Source organism: Schistocerca nitens, chromosome 1 (assembly GCF_023898315.1).
Source record: "Schistocerca nitens isolate TAMUIC-IGC-003100 chromosome 1, iqSchNite1.1, whole genome shotgun sequence".
Classification (NCBI taxonomy): domain Eukaryota; kingdom Metazoa; phylum Arthropoda; class Insecta; order Orthoptera; family Acrididae; genus Schistocerca; species Schistocerca nitens.
In genome coordinates, this window is record NC_064614.1 from 1026776844 (window position 1) to 1026796691 (window position 19848).

The window sequence follows — 19848 nt, forward strand, 5'->3', positions numbered from 1 at the left end:
AATGAGGAGGTACGCTTGAAGTTCTCCTAGGCTATGGATACTACGATAATCAGTACCTCAGTAGGCAATTAATTGAAGACGAATATGTATGATGATCATACAAATATGTATGATTGTCAACCGCCGGCCGCTGTGGCAGAGCGATTCTAGGCGCTTCAGTCTGGACCCGCGCGAGCGCTACGGTCGCAGGTTCGAATCCTGCCTCGGGCATGGATGTGTGTAATGTCCTTAGGTTAGTTAGATTTAAGTAGTTCTGAGTTCTAGGGGACTGATGACCTCAGATGGTAAGTCCCATAGTGCTCAGAGACATTTGAAGCATTTTTATTGTCAACCGCTAAGATAAAGTACAATATTACTAATGGAATATAACCCTTGATATGTGTGTAATACAAGGGAAATACCATAACGAGTATTTATATAGGTGTAGATGTAGCAATATTGGCACAATTCGCTACCTGTAAAAGTTTTTGTCGGCTGTGAAAACAAGATGACCTTAGAGCCCTGCAGGCGCAACTATGAAGTAGTCTTCTAATTGATACATTCACCATTATAATGCGCAGCTTCGTTTATTGGATCCTGATGGGGTCCCAATCAATATCAGGGGCCCACAATACCACCCAAACCCTAATAGCACTTAAAAATCTTTAAAGTCGATTTTTTCCAGTGGTTTTAGGAAGTGCGTCACATTGTTTTCGGCATTTGATGTCCAGGTACGGACCTGAAAATTCTATAACCATTAAGAAAAGTGAAGATGGCTTGTCGTTATGGCCTATTTGTAGGAAATGCAAGCAAAGATCACGGAAGTAAGGCCACACTTCCTAACGGTTCTGCACCTCATGCTAACTCAGACCTAAAAATTCTGTAACCACTAAGAAAATTGAATAGAACCTGTGATTATGCCCTATTTGTAGGAAATGCAAGAAAAGGTCACTGAAATAAGGCCAAACTTCATAACGGTTCTGCATCTCGTGGCAATTAACAACACGATTCTATCTAAAAAAAAAAAAAGTGGCAAAACAACAGCTTTTTGTAACCTAATATGTTTGAAAATCAGAGACAATGCTAACAGTGCACTGTGATGTAACCTCGAACGAAAAAAATAGTGTTTTTTGCATGCATATGCAAATACGTAGCAGTGTTTGCCCGACATGCTTGTTCTTTACATGCCATATGACATTAAGCCACCCTGCCCCCTTTCTTCTGCTTTGGAAATTTGTGGTAAGGACTATGGGACCACACTGATGAGGTCATCGGTCCCTAGGCTTACACACTACTTAATCTAACTTACGCTAACTTACGCGAAGGACGACACACACACCCATGCCCGAAGGAGGACTCGAACCTCCGACGGGGGCAGCGGCACAGACCGTGACAAGACGCCCCTGACCGCGTAGCTACTCCGCGCGTCCTCTATTGCTTTATTTTAGCTGTTAACCATCTGATTTGCTGAATCTGGCTTTGGCTGCTCAAAGCGGCTATGGGCACACACTTTCGCACAAATAAGCGCCTCCTGCAATAGTGTAACTAATGCCAGGGCCTGCACATCTTAATCAGGCGGCTGATGTCCCTAGCCGTGTATTTGCGATATTAAATGTCTACTGGATCCAGTGCCACGTAAGTTTTATTTTAAGGTTTTACGACAAAGCCCTTCAGTATTGGACTATTATTTTCAATTACGCATTTTAACTGTGTAGGTGACATTTAAATTGTACAAAATTGTTGAGGCTTTCGTGGCCACTTGTTGACAAACTGCCTATTGGCTTCTGTCTCGGGTTCTTCGGCCGACGTTCATCTAATGATTTTTCTGACGTTTCGCCAGCACGAGTGGCTGGCATTGTCAAAGCTTCACCCTCCATTGCCGGTGGTGAACTGGAGCCGAGCTCGCGGGCGCAGACTATATGTACCTGGCGCGCCAACGTCCGAGAACCACTATCACACGCGCTTGTTCAGAGAAGCTGTAGAAATACAAAAACACGCGAACAGTTTGAACAAGAAAGAGGAAAGCCTTAAGGTCAACGGATCCTGGCTTCCCGTACTGCAGCGAACGACCGTCGCAGGTAGCAAGAGGAGAACCGCACCGGAAATGACCGCGGAGAAGCCCTCGGACGTTGGCGCGCCAGGTACATATAGTCTGCGCCCGCGAGCTCGGCTCCAGTTCACCACCGGCAATGGAGGGTGAAGCTTTGACAATGCCAGCCACTCGTGCTGGCGAAACGTCAGAAAAATCATTAGATGAACGTCGGCCGAAGAACCCGAGACAGAAGCCAATAGGCAGTTTGTCATTTAAATTGTACTTACAAGAATCTTATGGCTCCAATATCCGTTTATGTCAAAATGTAATTTTATGAGAGCGTAGCTCTTCTAAAAAAAATTAATTGTTGCTAATCGAATTTGATTCCTTTTCTGGTTGACATTTGTTACTATTTTGTAATAATTTCTTCAGTAGGTCCATTTTCCTTCTGAAGAAGGCAAATTTATATTTTTGTAGTGGCACTACCAAAATGGTTCAAATGGCTCTGAGCACTATGGGACTCAACTGCTGAGGTCATTAGTCCCCTAGAACTTAGAACTAGTTAAACCTAACTAACCTAAGGACATCACAAACATCCATGCCCGAGGCAGGATTCGAACATGCGACTGTAGCGGTCTTGCGGTTCCAGACTGCAGCGCCTTTAACCGCACGGCCACTTCGGCCGGCCTGTGGCACTACCATTTGGGATAGGAAATGTCAGTTTTGGTGCAATATTTCTGAGCATGCAAGTTATAGCCAGGCAGGGTCCTGTTTGCAGTGAGTTACGCTCACCGGCAGTTGTAAAGTAAAATAGAGGCCACAGGGGCATAGAACGACCAGAAAAAGTACACGCAGCAATATGCATGGCACAAGTCACGGGCAGAAGGGGCCCGCTGGCCAACCTAAGTGTTACGAGTACGTGACGCAGAGTGGCGCTATTTGGAAAAACAGAGGCACACAGCTGCATATAAATAGGTGCTGGTTCACTAACAAAGCATTCAAGTGTGGCAGCTCTCCTGGACGATGGGGCACGTCACACCAACTGCTACACGCAGCAGTAGATGGGGCGCCAGTGTTCCAGTCCACAGCGGGTCACTGGTTCGACCGCCTGGGGCCAACGCGGGGTCTGCAGCCAGCCAGTGGCGGGCCATGCCACGGCTCGCTACTACAGGCAGTCTTATTGGCTCCCAACACACGCCGGAGGCATCCTGTGGCGAGGGCCACAGATTTGGACGCCGGATCGCGGGTGATCATTGTCGTCACGCCGACGAGGAAGCGCACCATGGGTTGCCTTTCAGCGGGCGGCACTATAAGGCAGCAGAGGCGAAGGCCGCTGTGTCGGCTACCGGCGCATCCTGACATCGACGCGACTCCACAGCCGTACAAGGCCGACACACAGTGGGGCATTGCACGGGTCGCTGAGGCAGCCTTCCCACACCAAGCCGTTTTGCAGACAGCGAAGTGGTGTCCTCAGCATTGCAGGACCCGGTGACGCAGACCGAGAGGGACAGGGGCACTGTAGCTGGAAACAATAAATCACTTGGGAAACTCAGACGAGTCTTAATACGGTGCCTTCTACCACTTCCTGCTATATTTGGTGTTGCTGTTACATTTAGTGTCAGAAGTTACTACTACATTTTATATCAATGTGTGGCGTCTGTTCTTTCAGATTTGTCTGAAAAAAAAATAAAAAAACAGATACCACACATTCATATAACTGATTTGCCTCGATGGGCCATGAATACATAACTTTAGTACAGATGCACAATATCGTCCAATCTCCAACAGGAAACGAAAATTAGCGAACATGGAGGACATGGGCAGTGACCGTGGATAGGTGGTGCTATGTGGGAATAGCCGGCTGGGGAGCTTACCAAGACAGCCTGCGTATGTACGCTAAACACTATCTGGATGGGACAGTGGTTAATGCAACTGCCTGCTAAGCAGGAGACCCCAAGTTCGAATCCTCGTGTGGCACATATTTTCAATTGTCGTCGCTTATTTCACATAAAGTCTCGATGCAGCTGACATTAATAGTTCCTTTCCTTTCTTCACCCACTACCTTCAAATGGCCTGAATGGCTCTGAGCACTATGGGACTTAACTGCTGTGGTCATCAGTCCCCTAGAACTTAGAACTACTTAAACCTAACTAATCTAAGGACATCACACACATCCATGCCCGAGGCAGGATTCGAACCTGAGACCATAGCGGTCATGCGATTCCAGACTGTAGCGCCTAGAACCGCACGGCCACTCTGGCCGGCCACTACCTTCAATTTACATAAAATTTATATTCGTCAAAACCATGGTAAAGGGTTGATAAACCTTATTCTGTGACTGGTCGGCTGTTATTTTCCAATCCTATGATGTTTCTACGTACACTATTACTGAAGCGCAGCTGTCTTTGAAATTTTAATAACAAAAACTAAAATGGCAACACTATTAGTTAATATCTGCATTGTTCATCTTACATAAAATATGATCAAAAGAGTTAAATAGGTATCTACGAATGGTAATGAAGTATTAAGGGCAAGGTGAGAGGGAAAGGTCCGCCAGTGCGGGGACAGCAGCTACAGCTGAAGCCCCCTGAGAACAGCAACAGCGCCGATCGCTCATTGATATCATGATTAATGATCTTAAGACTTGTGTAATATGATGATGATGATCATGATGTCTGGTTTGTGGGGCCCTCAACTGCGTGGTCCTCAGTGCCCGTACAAAGTCCCAATTTTTACACAGTCCAATCTAGCCACTGTCACGAATAATGATGATTATGATGATGAAATGATGAGGACAACACAAACAGTCTGTCCCTGGGGAGAGAAAATCCCCAACCCGACCGGGAATCGAACCTAGGGACCCATGATCCCTAGTGTAATATGCTATAAGGTAAGAGGCGTGGAGTATATAGAGTTGTTTATAAGTAGATGCGGGGTTGCAATTGACAACTGCGCATAAACTGCGAAGCAAACAAGAAAATGACATATTAGTGGAGAGAGCATCTCTCCGCTATGCATAACATGCGCCAATGCGTAGTTGCAGAACACATCATTGGGGGCCAGGCTTGTAAGAACACTTAGAAAACCATTGACTCTACATTGTTGCAACAGATTAGTTCGCAGATGCAGATAGGCAACCGAATCTGTTCCAAAGGAGACTGGTATTCATTGCTCCTTCCCAGGCAGCTACGCAGCAGCAGCACCAACTTCAATAAACAGCACACAAATATTGACGTATGCCAAATGGCGACCATACTGAGCACCTGTAATGTCACTGGAAAACTTGGAGACATGCTTTTTCCACTGATGTGTATGTGTTTTCTGTGTGCCTTTCATTTTTTTTTTTGCAGTCGTCTTCTGAGACTCCAGAAGTATTTACAAATAGCCCTGCATACTGACAGAGGTGAAAAGTTGCACTTATCAGTTCTGGGGCACATCATAGCTTGTGGTCCACAGGTCAGGGGAAGGCCTATAACCGCCAATAGGGCAGTGAATAGTAAAACATTAAGGGAACACAATAAAAAGTGGGAAAATAGCTAAGAACTTATACGAATTGACAGACCAGTTTGAGATGCCATATTATAACCCTACGTGATCAAAAGTATCCGGAAACCTCCAAAAACATAGTTTTTGATATTAGGTGCATTGTGCTGCCACCTACTGCCAGGTACTCCAAATCAGCGACCTCAGTAGTCATTAGACATCGTGAGAGAGCAGAATGGGGCGCTTCGCGGAACTCACGGACTTCGAACGTGGTCAGGTGATTGGGTGTCACTTGTACCATACGTCTGTACGCGAGATTTCCACACTCCTAAACATCCCTAGGTGCACTGTTTCTGGTGTCATAATGAAGTGGAAACGTGATGGGGCACGTACAGCACAAAAGCGTACAGGCTGACCTCATCTGTTGACTGACAGACTGCAGACAGTTGAAGAGGGTAGTAATGTGTAATAGGCAGACATATATATATCCAGACCATCACATAGGAATTCCAAATTGCATCATAATCCAGTACAAGTCAGACGGGAGGCGATAAAACTTGGATTTCATGGTCGAGCGGCTACTCATAAGCCGCACATCACGCCGGTAAATGCCAAACGACGCCTCGCTTGTTGTAAGGAGCGTAAACATTGGACGATTGAACAGTGGAAAACCGTTGTGTGGAGTGACGAATCACGGTACACAATGTGTCGATCCGATGGGTGCGGGTATGGCGAATGCCCGGTGAACGCCATCTGCCAGCATGTGTAGTGCCAACAGTAAAATTCGGAGGCGATGGTGTTATGGTGTGGTCGTGTTTTTCATGGAGGGGGCTTGCGTCTCTCGTTGTTTTGCGTGGCACTATCACAGCAAACGCCTACATTTATGTTTTCAGCACCTTCTTGCTTCCCACTGTTGAAGGCTATTGCATCTTTCAACATGATCGAGCACCTGTTCATAACGCACGGCTTATGGCGGAGTTGTTACACGACATAACATCTCTGTAATGCACTGGCCTGTACAGAGTCCTAACCTGAATCCTACAGAACACCTTTGGGATGTTTTGGAACACTGACTTCGTGCCATGCCTCACTAGTGGGCATCGATACCTCTCCTCAGTGCAGCACTCTGAAGAATGGGCTGCCATTCCCCAAGAAACCTTCCAGCACCAAATTGAACGTATGCCTGCGAGAGTGGAAGCTGTCATCAAGGCTAAGGTTGGGCGAATACCATATAGAACTCCAGCATTACCGATGGAGGACGCCACGTACGTGTAAGTTATTTTCAGCCACATGTCTGGATACTTTTGATCTCACAGTTTATGTGGAAAAAGAAAAAAAAGTCGGCTGCACAGATTCTCTCCTATACATTCATTTAGGTTTCTTTCAGCTATAAAAACTATCGGTACACCTCCCATTTACTATGTCATCTATATAGCGTAGCATAACTGACAAACCCTTGCATTCGTAGGGCGCAAGTCTATTTCTCAGTTCACCAGACTATGCTTTTAGTCAGCATTTTGTCACCAATAAAACTTTATACCTACACAGATTGTTTTGGCGTGGAAATTATTCTATGGTGACAACTGGCTGGGACATGCAAAATTCGCCATGATAAAGGTTGGATAAATGTGAACCATTTGAAATAAGAAATATCATCATCGCATAAAGTAAAATATCGACCGGACTCAAAATATTTAGATGCTATATGGAACCATTTTGAAAACAGTACGTTCTGCAGTAGTTTACGGTACTTTTAAAATTAGTTGCGTAATCACACAAATACTAAATGTAACTAACCACTTCAAATCACATTTATAACTATGGCAAAATTTACTGTATTTCAGGTATGCGCTCAACACGAATAGAGGATGTATATGAGCCGACTGTTGCGTGAAATTTCTATCACATGTTAATATTTTGTCACCGTACTTTTAGCTTACATTGATAAGCGCCCAAAGTGCTACTGCTTCGCCAAAAAATGATCTCATGAGGGTCTTCATATTCCTGAAAATAACTTAATGTCTGAAAAAATATATAGAACTTGGAGGACTGCAAAATCACTCAAATATTTCTAACAAATTTTAACTATTTTGAGGAACTGTGATCGATGTGCGAAGTATTCATAAGAATGTAAAGCAAATAATTTTATGTTAACCTTAAGTGTATTTATTTGTTGTTTATGCGTGTCAAAGTGTGTAAATGTGCTGCAGTATATATGTAAACTGTCAAAACCCTGCTGAACTATAGAATTCGTTTTATATGAGAAGCACACCCTGCTGTAGAAGGAAAAAGAAAAGAACCATCAGACGAAGTGTGCAGCTGCAACACAAGAAATGCGAATTTGTTCCTCATTTTCAAAGATATTGACAGAAAAATGGGGAACCAGATGCCCCAATCCTCTTCTGCCTTCCTCATGAAAAATTTTAGCACACGAACAAATTCGAACTTTTTTGTAATGAAACACAGTCGAAGAGAGGTAGTGGCAGTCGAAGAGAGAAGAGAGAGTGCCAGTCAGTGAGAAAGAGAGAGGATACCAATGATGGAAATAGGAGCAAGAGAAAGATGGGGTAGTTGAAAGAAGGATGAGTGGAGACCATACATAGGAGGCGGATGGGTCTTGACTCCCCAGACTGGCGAACTTCAACACATAGGTATAGGGCATACAGTGCATTTTGGACTGAAATTTTAGGCACATCGGTAAAGGAGGAAATGTAATTATGAGCCCAAGAATTTTTGTGCTACCGAGGTATGGTGCACACAGTGGTAGTGTGAAAAAAAGAGAAAAGTTGACAGTTGCAATGGGATATACGGAGTGTATAAAAAAAGAATCATCTGGTTTAGGACATCTATATTTCTGAAACTAATAAACATATACAATGAATATTGTTTTTTGATAAACAGAAAACTCAAAAAGTTTTTTTTTTCCTTTTCATACCTTTTCATAGGTGTTCAATATGCCTCCCTTGAGAGGCACAGCATCTGTCAATGCAGTATTCAAATTGTTCCCACACTTCAGCGAGCATGTCTTGAGTTACAGCTCTCACAGCTGCTGTTGTGTGATATCTCAGTTCATTTATTGATGTTGGTAAAAGAGGCACATAAAAAGATTATTTTATAAAGCCCCCCAAGAAATAATCATGGACAGTCAGGTCTTGTGACCTTGGAGGCCAGTAATGTACGGCAGTGCAACTGATCCATCATTCAGTAATCCTTTGATTTAAAAATTCTCACACTTTCAGATGCCAGTGTGGCTATGTAGTGGGAACTATGTAAGAGTTTGCTCTTTCCAACACTAAGTTGTTCACACACATATCTCAAACAACATAATAGTTATGATTTTTTTTAAATTGGATGATTCATTTTGAATGTACTGTAAATGCAGGAGACAGTGTAAATGAGAAATAGGAAACAATTGCAGTGAGAGAGCCATTGCAAGTCAGAGAGAGGGCAGTGTTAATGGGAGAGAAAGAAACAAGTGCAAATACCAGCAATGAAAGAGAGCAGACAATATGTCCACCAGTCACTGGTTTGGAGGGGGGGGGGGGGTAGAGGGTCAACTTTTGTCAATTCCCCCCCCCCCCAACACCTGTACCCACATATTAAGAAATAAGAAATTTGTCCAGTTTCTCTCACTGCCTATACTTACATGTTAAGGTCTCTTGGTCTAGGGGTAACAACCCTGGAAAACCCTCCCCAAAAACATGTTTGGAGAGGAGACAACAGTAGTTGAAAAGAAAGACAGCAGACTATGTGAATAAGAAAGACACAATGGGATTGGGAGAGAAAACTAATGGTTGTGGGGACAGGGAGACAGTGAAAGTGGCAGACAATAAGGCAGTGCAGAATGAGATTTTCACTCTGCAGCGGAGTGTGCGCTGATATGAAACTTCCTGGCAGATTAAAACTGTGTGCCCGACCGAGACTCGAACTCGGGACCTTTGCCTTTCGCGGGCAACTGCTCTACCATCTGAGCTACCGAAGCACGACTCACGCCCGGTCCTCACAGCTTTACTTCTGCCAGTATCTCGTCTCCTACCTTCCAAACTTTACAGAAGCTCTCCTGCGAAGGTAGGAGACGAGATACTGGCAGAAGTAAAGCTGTGAGGACCAGGCGTGAGTCGTGCTTCGGTAGCTCAGATGGTAGAGCACTTGCCTGCGAAAGGCAAAGGTCCCGAGTTTGAGTCTCAGTCGGGCACACAGTTTTAATAAGACAGTGGTATGGAAAAGCAAGAGAAAGTAATGAAAATAGTGACAGTGGGAGAGACAGACAGGAGAAAGTGCCAATATGAGAAAAAGGAGATAGTGGGAGAGGAAAACATATACAGTGGCAGTGAGAGGGAGATGCTGAGTATGATAACTACAAAGATCCTGGATAAAAGGATTCAGAATTGTGTGTTTTAAAAGAGCACAAATATGTTCATATGCCAAAGTTTTTGGTGAGAAAGGCAGAATGAGGACTGAAGCAGCTGTTTCCCCACTTTTCTATCACAGTCTTTTAAAGAGGATTAAATTTTCTTTTTTGTGCTCCCGGAAGAGCATTTTTCCACTGTAGTAGAAGTCTTACCTGTTCATTTAAAATTATGTTCATAACACTGAACTAATGATCACAGATAACATATATTCACTAACATCGCTTAATCATTCCTCATCATCTTTAGTAAAATCTTCTCAGTTTACAAGCTTCAAATAAAACCCTCAAGCTGTGTCCACCATCATTGTCAGGAGATCCTGATAAGGCACCATCATGTTGTAATCATATATTCCCTCAAACTACAAAGGATTCAATCTACAAGAGTGGCAAAAGTATGTTAGACAGTCCCTACATAGTTCACTTCAGGAAAGGGTTCTTAATTCAAACAAAACAACATATCAGCTGATGTATTAAATTGCACAAAAAATAATCTGCCAACCTTCTGGAAAAAAACAAGGAGACATAGTAAGAAAAACTGCAGAATAATCACTGGTTTCTATGCACTGTCTGCAGGATGTTGATGTACTCTCATGGCCAGCAATGTCCACAGATCTGTCTCCAATAGAAGAAATCTGAATAGTAATGAATGGAATACTTATTAAGAAGAACTCTCCTTCCATCTAAAAATGTTTTTGTAATGAGGCAGTGTACATGTTTCCAACTGTCTAGAAAGAGCCATTTGTCATCAGTGAGAGGTTCTTACATAATCTAAGAAGTTAAGACACTGGGGTGCTTATGCCTGCTGACAAAAAGCAGCTTCAGTGAAGGTGCCATTAATGGAGGTGTGCATGTTAAACATTCCACTCTTCTAGCCATCAATAAGGAATTACCCCTTTTCTAGTCTTCCCAATAAGAAAAATCCTTGAAAGTAATATGCATTTAATGTAAATTTCCATGGCGCCCATTAAATCATAGACAACGTTACATTTTAGATTGTTCCTTTAAATCTGTTCACGATGCTAGGCTGCTTTTACAGACAAGACCAGAGATGGTATTTGTGGATTATTTTTCCTATCTTCATTCAGTATGAGGTAGAGCTCAGTACCTAACAACCTGATCACGGTTGGCTTTCTGTCATATACAAATCTGAATGACTGAAAACTGAAGAAATGGAAAATGACTGCATTATTTTTCCTTCTCTTCCCTTGTTTGCGATTTTATTACTTCTACAATGATTACTTGAATAATTCATAATGCTCTGTAAATTCCAGCAAGAGGCAGAAAATTCAGATATGCAAAAAGAGTAAAGCTCTACATTAATACAAAAAATATGTACCCCACAGAAATTAAATTTGTATACTGAATCACACAATACTGTATCAGTGTTTATATTACTCTTGCTTAAACCAGCTAAAAAGCTGCCACCTTCCCAGAGAGAGAGAGAGAGATAGAGAGAGAGAGAGAGAGAGAGAGAGAGAGAGAGAGAGAGAGAATGGTTTCCGAAATATTTGCGTAAACAGTGGCTAATGACTGAGGTATTTTTTAATGTTTGAGGAGGAAAACTTAATTTGTATTGTAATAGTGTACATCACAGCTCAGTCAAAACTTAATTTTTCTATCAACAATTAAGGAGTAAATATATTGGGAAGTACACATAACTATTCCATGATCTTTGAAAAGTTTCTGTAAGATATGTGTTTATCTAATTTACACAATGTTGTTACTGTTTGATTCCGCCAAATAAATACTTTACTTGATATTAGGTGCTCTGCTCCAGAAGACAATACCATCAGAGAACAGAGTTAAATATACACAATAAGCGAACACTTAAGGTCAATGCAATAAGAGAAGCTCCTAAGGGCAAAACTTAGTACATGAGCTTCTTGATTAGTCCATTTATGTGGTGAATCCTTTTTAACTTGTTATGCCACTGGATCCCAACGAATTTTACATGATGTGTTCCATTTAGTGTATGACAACTAGTGTCTGCTGGTGCTAGCAGGTTATTTCTGTTTGTCAGAAAGTGAATAACAATTATCTTTTTGAGATAAAGATTGTTGCTGTAACCACTCATAGAACTGTTAAACTACCATCTGAGTTGCTAAGGTTGAGTTTTCATCCCTCATTTGTAAACCTGTCACCTACAAACAATGCAGTTTATGAACCACACTTTCAAGGCATTGTAGATTAAGAAGAACAAGTGCGAGCCCTATATTCTTCTTGTATGACCATACATATTATGCTCATCCATTCTGATGTTAGTTTCATGCAAGTGATACAGTCTGACCTCTGATTTCTGCAACCATGAATGAGGGATGTTATTAGTCCCATAAACTTTAATTTGTCACTTACAATGTTGTGATTGACAAACAAAGGCTTTGGCAACACCACAAAACATCCAAACAGGATAATTTTTCTTGTGTAGCCCTTCTAAGAACTTCACTTGTGCAGTACTGTATTCCTTTCTCTCCAGAAAAACTGAGATTGCATCTACACAAGTTCTACTAAGTTCAATGAGTCAATATTTTATCAAACACTTATGAAGACTGGAAGAAGTAAAGTAAATCCATAATTAGAAAAGATTTGCTGATCTCCAGTTTTACATATGCATGTTAGTACAGCATGTTTACATCTCTCAGGAAATATTACCATAGTAAAACATTTCTATTGTCAACTCAAAGTGTGTTCAAGTGTTTTGGTCATCAGAAAACAGAATTACATTAATACTAACAAGAGCACATTGGGTAAGAGACAATTATATGATTGCTGCTTGCTAGTACAAGCAATATTACATGCTGCTGGAGAAACAAATACATTTATTATGATTTTGTCATGAGTAAATGTTTAGTAATAGAATAATTTACTGCTAGACATTATGGGAATAAGAGAACTGCATTTTAGTCAACCACCATTAAAACCAAAATTAAATTAGTAATATTTCTATTACATTTGATGGTCTATGGAAAATGATGTCAGATTTCAGATAGAGGATATTTAGTAATTAAAAAAGATAACACACTTTTACACCTCTCACTGAAAATAGCATAATAAACAGAAATGTCTTTGTAAATCAACGCCTGTAGATACCTTTAAGACCACTTTAGTTGGTTTCACTGGCGTACAAGCATATATGTTATTCTAGTTTCGAAATGAATAATTTAGAAATGAAAAACAAGACATAAAAAAATAATTATATTTTAATAAAACCAACAATTTGTGTGCATTCAGTGTAAAGAGTTCCAATACATGCATAGTACACTGCCACTTTTATAAACTGCACCACAATTACTGCACAGAATGTATGTCCAATCATTGCTACCAACGGTACACGCGACTAAATATTACCAACACACTGAATAACAAAAGACATAAACAAGAGACTCTTGTTTTTATACTGAAACACAGAATATTAAACATACTGCAGCATGAAAGTGCCCCATTTCAAAAACAACCAACTCATTGAGACATTCAGGGTAAATTTAGGCTACACACCAAAACCTGTAGGCTTAGCGGAAAACAATTAGTAACAAATCACTCCCTAAAAGTGTTATTTTTCTGCAGATAACTTTTCTTTCCAAACAGCACATCCTTAACTGTTTGTAATTCTAATAATTTTCCATATACCTTGTGAATTCATATGTAATAACACTTATAACCAGAATCAATACCTTCCGCATTTACTTCTCTTCATTCGCATTTTGCACAATTTTTAATGATTCTGTAGACTGTTACAGGAACTACCAGTTCTGAAAGCTTGAGATTCCATGATTAGTTTGTTCTCTGTGTTTCTCACTGTTACCAACTCCACAGGTGATATGAAGATGCAAGTCCCTAAACACACAGATCCAGTAAAACATGATTGTGCGAATTTATACATTTTTTAGCTAGTGTGATGAGGACTTATCTTTGTTTATTGTTTCAGAGCCTACCACCTACTCATTCTTCAAATCCAATGAATGTATCAATGTTTCCTCAGAGAAAATAAAGAGCATATAAGATATTTACACCCTCAATGATATTATTACTAGGCTATATGTTTTACATCCATAAGGGCAAATGGCTTCTTTCACATTTTGGCATGATGGCATAAAAATACACAAACATTCATTTGGCTAAATATGACTATATAGTGTGGAATCATATGCATCTTGAAGATTTGACTAACTAAATTCTTCATTGCAATGCATTTACACACTTTATCCTCATCTGATTGAGGATAGAAAAGTACACTTTATAATTTTAAAATCATTTAAAATTTAGTCAAGTTCATAAATAACAATGGTGGAAACCTGAGTCAACAAATGAGTCTGCATCAAAAGTGAAGTAAGTAAAAATTTAAATTATTCACATAATACTGACATCTGAAATGAATCAGACATAATAAGAATTGACTATTTAATAAGACACAACAGGAGTCATTATCTTCATTCAAAAACTCAGAATAAATAAGCATTTCTATTCAGAAATTTCACATCCCTTGCCCCAAATTTTTGTAGGCTACCATTACAGTACTATACAGAACTGAAATCTGCATACAAGATTAAATAGTATAAGTCTGTTTGTAAGATGTGTTTGGCAATATGTGTAATTGTATGCTTCCTTGAAAACTCAAATTCTTAATGATTCTTAAATGTACAATACCAACTAATGACAAATATTTTCTTTTCTAAACAAAGCTTGTTCCAAAAGGAACAAGATAATCATAAACTTAATCAAAGACATAGCACAGTCATAAAATTTTTCTTAAGGATGGCAAAATCTATTACACGTAATGGCAAGTGGGATTTCACTATCATGAATAAACACTGCTTTTTTTAAAATAAGAAATTACATAAACAGTTTTCAGTAGGAAAGTTACATCTTTAAAATCTCAGCAGAACTGATAACAACACATCGGTAAGAGTTAAAACATCTCTACTCTGTTTAACTAAATTACATTGTAATTTCTTACTGTAACTCATAATCCCCAATTTCATGAGAGAACAATGTAGGGCTTTTATCAAAGGCTTGATAATTAAATAAACTAATCTGCGTCCACAAAAGTGAACATGTTCGTTCAATAACTAAAAATTTGTTATGAAGGCAAAAATGCCTGAAATATTTCAGGTAATTGCAGATGAAAAAGTTGTGGCAAGAAGAATATGCAACATTCATAGTAGTTTGTTGCAAATGTTATTTGTTATAGACTAACATTAGACATACTTCTTTAAAGTGTTTTAATGGTTGGTAACTGAAGATACATAGAATGAAGAGTCTCACTGACATTTTTGGTAGCACAGATAAATGTGCTCCATACCTCAACATCTCATTACTTTGTGTTACAGATACTGTATATTAACATACAGGTTAACAGTCAGCCCTTTCAGCATTCACTTTCCTGTTTCTTCACTTTCTTACACCTGTTTACAGTCATGACAGAAATGTCAGGGATTTCACATCCCAGTTGTTAATTATTCAGTCTTCATTTCCTTATTTAGAAAATTCAGAGACTATACGTGCATGTGAGGTGTAATTGTAATTTATTCTGTTGTCTTGCTCCCTTCAATCTCTACTCCTTGGCCTCATTCATGCATTCCTGTATTTTACACATACCTGCTACTGTTCCTATTTGGAGATTTCTGCCTCATTGCCATTTCTGTCATGGTAGTTGGAATCTGTTGTTAATTTGTAAGTACTGGAATACAATTCCAACTTCTTTTCTCTTCACAACTTTAAAACAGGTTAATGATTAAGTGGCATCTGGTATCATGTTAATGATTTCTAACAATTTCATTTAAGCATCATGCAACTACAGGATGATACCACCTTATTTCAAAGCATAAGCATTTTAGTGATAATTTTAGCTATAAATTAAGCTGCACATATTTGTGTCCAGTTCTGCACATGAAGAAATGCAATATTTTCGCAAATACTATAATCCTGTTGCCAAAAATAATAAAAAATAAATAAATAAATAAAAAATGGCTATGTATGACGCCACGACTGAGTATTACTCATTGAGTACAAACTCGACATCACTTATAACAAAACTGCAGTTAATCTAACAGAATACAAAGGAATTGCTAAAGTGAAAGAATAACAACAAAAATCTCCATTACTGTATCCCGGAAATGAAAAATATCATTCATTGCATTCTAGCATTAAGAAATTATATAGTGATTGAAGCTGTAATCTTACCTTTTGTTTCCTTTTAAGTTTTCTGTCAGCATCAGAATGTTTTTCATGAACTAAAAGTGTATTAAATTCATACCACTGCAAAATTTTCAACACTATGATAACTTAACAACATTCACAGTCTAGGACGGATTGCAGAGAACATGAAACACAATATGTTCTCTGAATCCTTAAAAAAATGTCTGGCTGGAAGTTACTGAGACATACAACAAGGACTTCATTTTGTTTGTCATGTTGAGAAATAGGTATTCATTACCTTATTTGTGTGGCTAGATTATAAATAACAAGTCAAGGCTGAGACAAAGAAGTTACTGTACTTTGTGTAACAGTTTTGGAACCACATTGTGACAAGTAATAATTTGCACTAACTAGTTCTATTGTTAAACCCTAGCACACACTTAGTCCTTTAATCTTCTAAGATACTAACACAAAGCGATAAATCTTCTCCAGATTCAATGTAATGTTTATAAATAAAATTTGTAGCCATCTGGGCTAGTAACTTATTCAGAAAGCAGATGTCATTGAATATATGTACTATTACTTTCAATTGAAGGCTATGACACACTAGCATCACAAAAGTTCCCTCGACTCCATAAGAATCCGTTGAAACTGTTTTCTGAACCTCGACACAGAATGACAGTCCAACTTTGCATCCGGATTGGATGCCAAATGCCCTAAATCTGGAGGCTGTCCCCTCTCAGCTAAAACCACGGGCAACATGAGACATGCATTTAAAAAACCAAAGAATGCATTTCTTTCCATTTCTGCATGCAGCTGCTCCAATGAAAAATGGGACTCCCGTCCTATTCGTTTGCAGGCACGAGTGAAAGCATTGTGGTACCGTTTCAGTACTGTGTCCCTGAGATCATGGCGTACCTCCTCCTTCACACTAGTGTTAAAAAGAATCTGTAGATCAAGAGCGGGCGATCCGTAGCGCAACATTTGGAAATCGAGTAAGCGGACGTTTACCGGCTGGCCAGTCGCTGCATCTCGACGGAACATTATATTATTGGTCCAGAAGTCACCGTGGTTCAACACTAGCACGGGTGACTCTTTCGATTCCAGAAGCTCCACAACACGTGCATGCGCACTTCTTGCTGTTTCCCTTAATCGTAGACCCAATTCACGAAACCCAGGCCAGGTCTCAACAGCCGCTGCAAGCGCTGTAACGCCGTTAGCAACGTACCGAGACGCGTGTTCGAAATCCTTGCCGCAGTACAGTGTGTCCGGGTACAGCTCCTCCAAATCAGGCAAATCCATGGATAACGCATGAAATCGCGCAAGTGCTTCGACTGCCAGAACTGTTTCGTCAAGGTTCAGTCCCTGCAGCCTATCTGGCATTTTGAACCCGACAGCGTTGAGGTCTTCGAGAAGTAAGAGACTGTCACGTTCGCTGTAAAAACACTCAGGTGCCAGTGGTTCCAGCTTGAGGGAATGAGCATCTTCAGCACTACACATAGCAGGCAGCGTTTCACTGTAGAAAAGTGTCTCTTTCTCAAATAGGCGGGAATCAGCTATAAACTTCAAGTTGTATTCCGCGGTCGGCAAACACTTGACGATCACAGAGCGCACTTGGTGGTCTGAAGTTTCAATAATCACACGGTAGATTTCGCTGATGTAGTTGTTGCCTGGCGACAGAGCTGTTGTGACGTCAAATTTATCAATGGTTAAGCCAGACGAATTCGCTGTGCGCAAAACATCTAACATAAAATTTTCGTCCATCCACGACCGTTTTACACCGTTTGGTTCCATGTCGTATCTTCTTCCAGAGAGATATAGGCGTAGTTTATAGGACGGAACTTAAATACACTTCTAACACCGCACAACCAAGACTTACGTGTCCGTAGACGGCAATAGTATTCGGACAAATGAACTCGCAGGGGCAGAGATGTCTTATATATAGCTGTGCAGTTCGCAGTACAAGTTGCGTAATGCTTGCCACAAGTGCATCTTCCTCAGTTGTAGTAGAAATTTCATTGATGTTATCTCACTATTGACTGCACTGTATTTACATGTGTAGATGTCGTGCTGTCTTTCGCAAAACGTCGCTTGTTTTACGCAGTGCTGCCACAAACACAATACTTAGTTTTCTGTGAAACACAGTAGTTAGAATGAATTGAAAACAAATCTTACAAACGTCAACAATGTGCTGCCAAAATAAGAAAAATGCCTTGTCTTAAGCTCTTTATGCGAAAATAACACCAAAATTCTATGACTATTAACTTTTTAACGTAACTCTGTACGCAACATGCCTTTTTTTAAAGTGATGCTCCTGTTGTGCATGGTAATGCTCATGACATGTAAGCAAAAGCTGCCCTGTTACGTATTCTATGCAACACAGAGCTAATAATTTATTGGCCTACCGTACTCGTCTGAGCTGGTATATATTCGGCTGATTAAACAAAAACATTTGTAATTTATACTTTCGTCAGCTTTACGTTAGAACGAAGGATATAGTTACTTGTACACTAATTTAACAGTTATAGAAAAAAGCACCACACGCAACTACAATTTCACAGCGCTTTGGGATGTAGTTCACTTTGGCAAATAGTAGGGTACATGACCTTATTTCGTATAGTTCTTGTCACTAATGATATCGAAGTGCCAGAATGTACGGCAAACTACAAAAGTACATAAATTAAGGCAACACAATCCATGTGTCAAAGTCACCAACATACGTATTAGTGTGTAAATATGGTAAATCGGAGATATTTTGTGCCAAGGCCAGGAAAGTACTGAAGTCAAGTTAGAACAGTTATAAAAGTAGTTCTATTATAGTGAAGTAAATAGGAATTAGTCTTTCTTACAGCTACAGTCATCTGTGGAACTGAGCCTACTGGAAAGTATTTACAGTTAAGATGTGGCATTTGACAGGGAGCCAGATAATCTGAGATACATGACTAAGATAGTAGGTAAAAATTTGTAGATGAAGTGCTATTCTCTGAACTTGGTTGATTTAGACAGCATAGTGGTGTATCTTACGTGCTTAACAAATCATAAAATACAAGCAGTAGGTAAATGAGGATGTGTGTCCATAAATTACACATTACTGCTTACAACCTCGTAACTGATGATGGAATTCATAACATAAGAAAGTAAAAGGAGGACAGCTTGGGGTTGGGGAGGTATGTGGTGGAATGTTTGAGACCAAATAGTTCAAGCTTGCCTGAATGAATGGGAAGATTTTCAGTGAACTGTATATGTAATGTGTCAGCAGTCATGCAATGACACACGATGTTTTCAGTTAATATTCTGAAAGAACAAGAGATACAGGAAGCAGACACCAGAGATAAGACATTTACTTATCTTATAACCTAGAGAACTTCCTGTAGGACAGAGCAGTGGAAAATAATGTAGCTTGTTACAATCATAAGAAAAGTTGCTGTAGATTCCACAAATAGTGGTCTCCTGTTTTTGGAAAGAAGGCAAAAACATACATTTTATTTTAAAAGCAATACAGTGAAATAAATCTCCATTATTAGAAAAAAAAAACTATTGTATGGTAATGCTAATTGTAATTATAAAATATTCACAACATTAAATTTTATGTTTTCCATGGAGATAATCTTAACATGGAATAGGAGGAGTCATGTAACAGAAATTCCTTTTATTCAGTCTTAATCTCCTATACATTATCTACATAATATTTAATGTGCTGTGGCCTCATGTTGAATATATGTGTATCCAGGTATTTATGTCCTTCCTGTACTACTGTGGGGTTAGAATTTTTGTCATAATCAGAAAGAAGTCATAGAAGTTGGTTACTGCA

General features: G+C 39.9%; 2 protein-coding genes and 1 long non-coding RNA gene across 3 annotated transcripts in view; 1 reads left to right on the forward strand and 2 right to left on the reverse strand.

Annotated features, from left to right (window-relative positions):
• Positions 1-16210, reverse strand: part of LOC126196560 (protein singles bar) — a 158951-nt gene extending 142741 nt beyond the window's left edge. Inside the window, exon 1 of the mRNA XM_049934574.1 lies at positions 16083-16210. Within this exon, the coding sequence (XP_049790531.1) occupies positions 16083-16129 (47 nt within the window). The 5' untranslated portion in view covers positions 16130-16210. The remainder of the gene's footprint in view (positions 1-16082) is intronic.
• LOC126196587 (uncharacterized) overlaps positions 1-19848 on the forward strand; it is a 131560-nt gene that overhangs the window by 38558 nt on the left and 73154 nt on the right. The window lies entirely within an intron of this gene.
• On the reverse strand, positions 13085-18114 carry LOC126196544 (uncharacterized). The gene has a single exon (XM_049934573.1). It carries the CDS (start codon positions 17829-17831, stop codon positions 16650-16652), a length of 1182 nt encoding a protein of 393 aa, XP_049790530.1. The 5' UTR covers positions 17832-18114; the 3' UTR covers positions 13085-16649.

What these genes read in the sequence shown, in the direction of transcription:
- LOC126196544 (XM_049934573.1), bottom strand. Translation starts at nt 17,831, where the DNA reads ATGGAACCAAACGGTGTAAAACGGTCGTGGATGGACGAAAATTTTATG.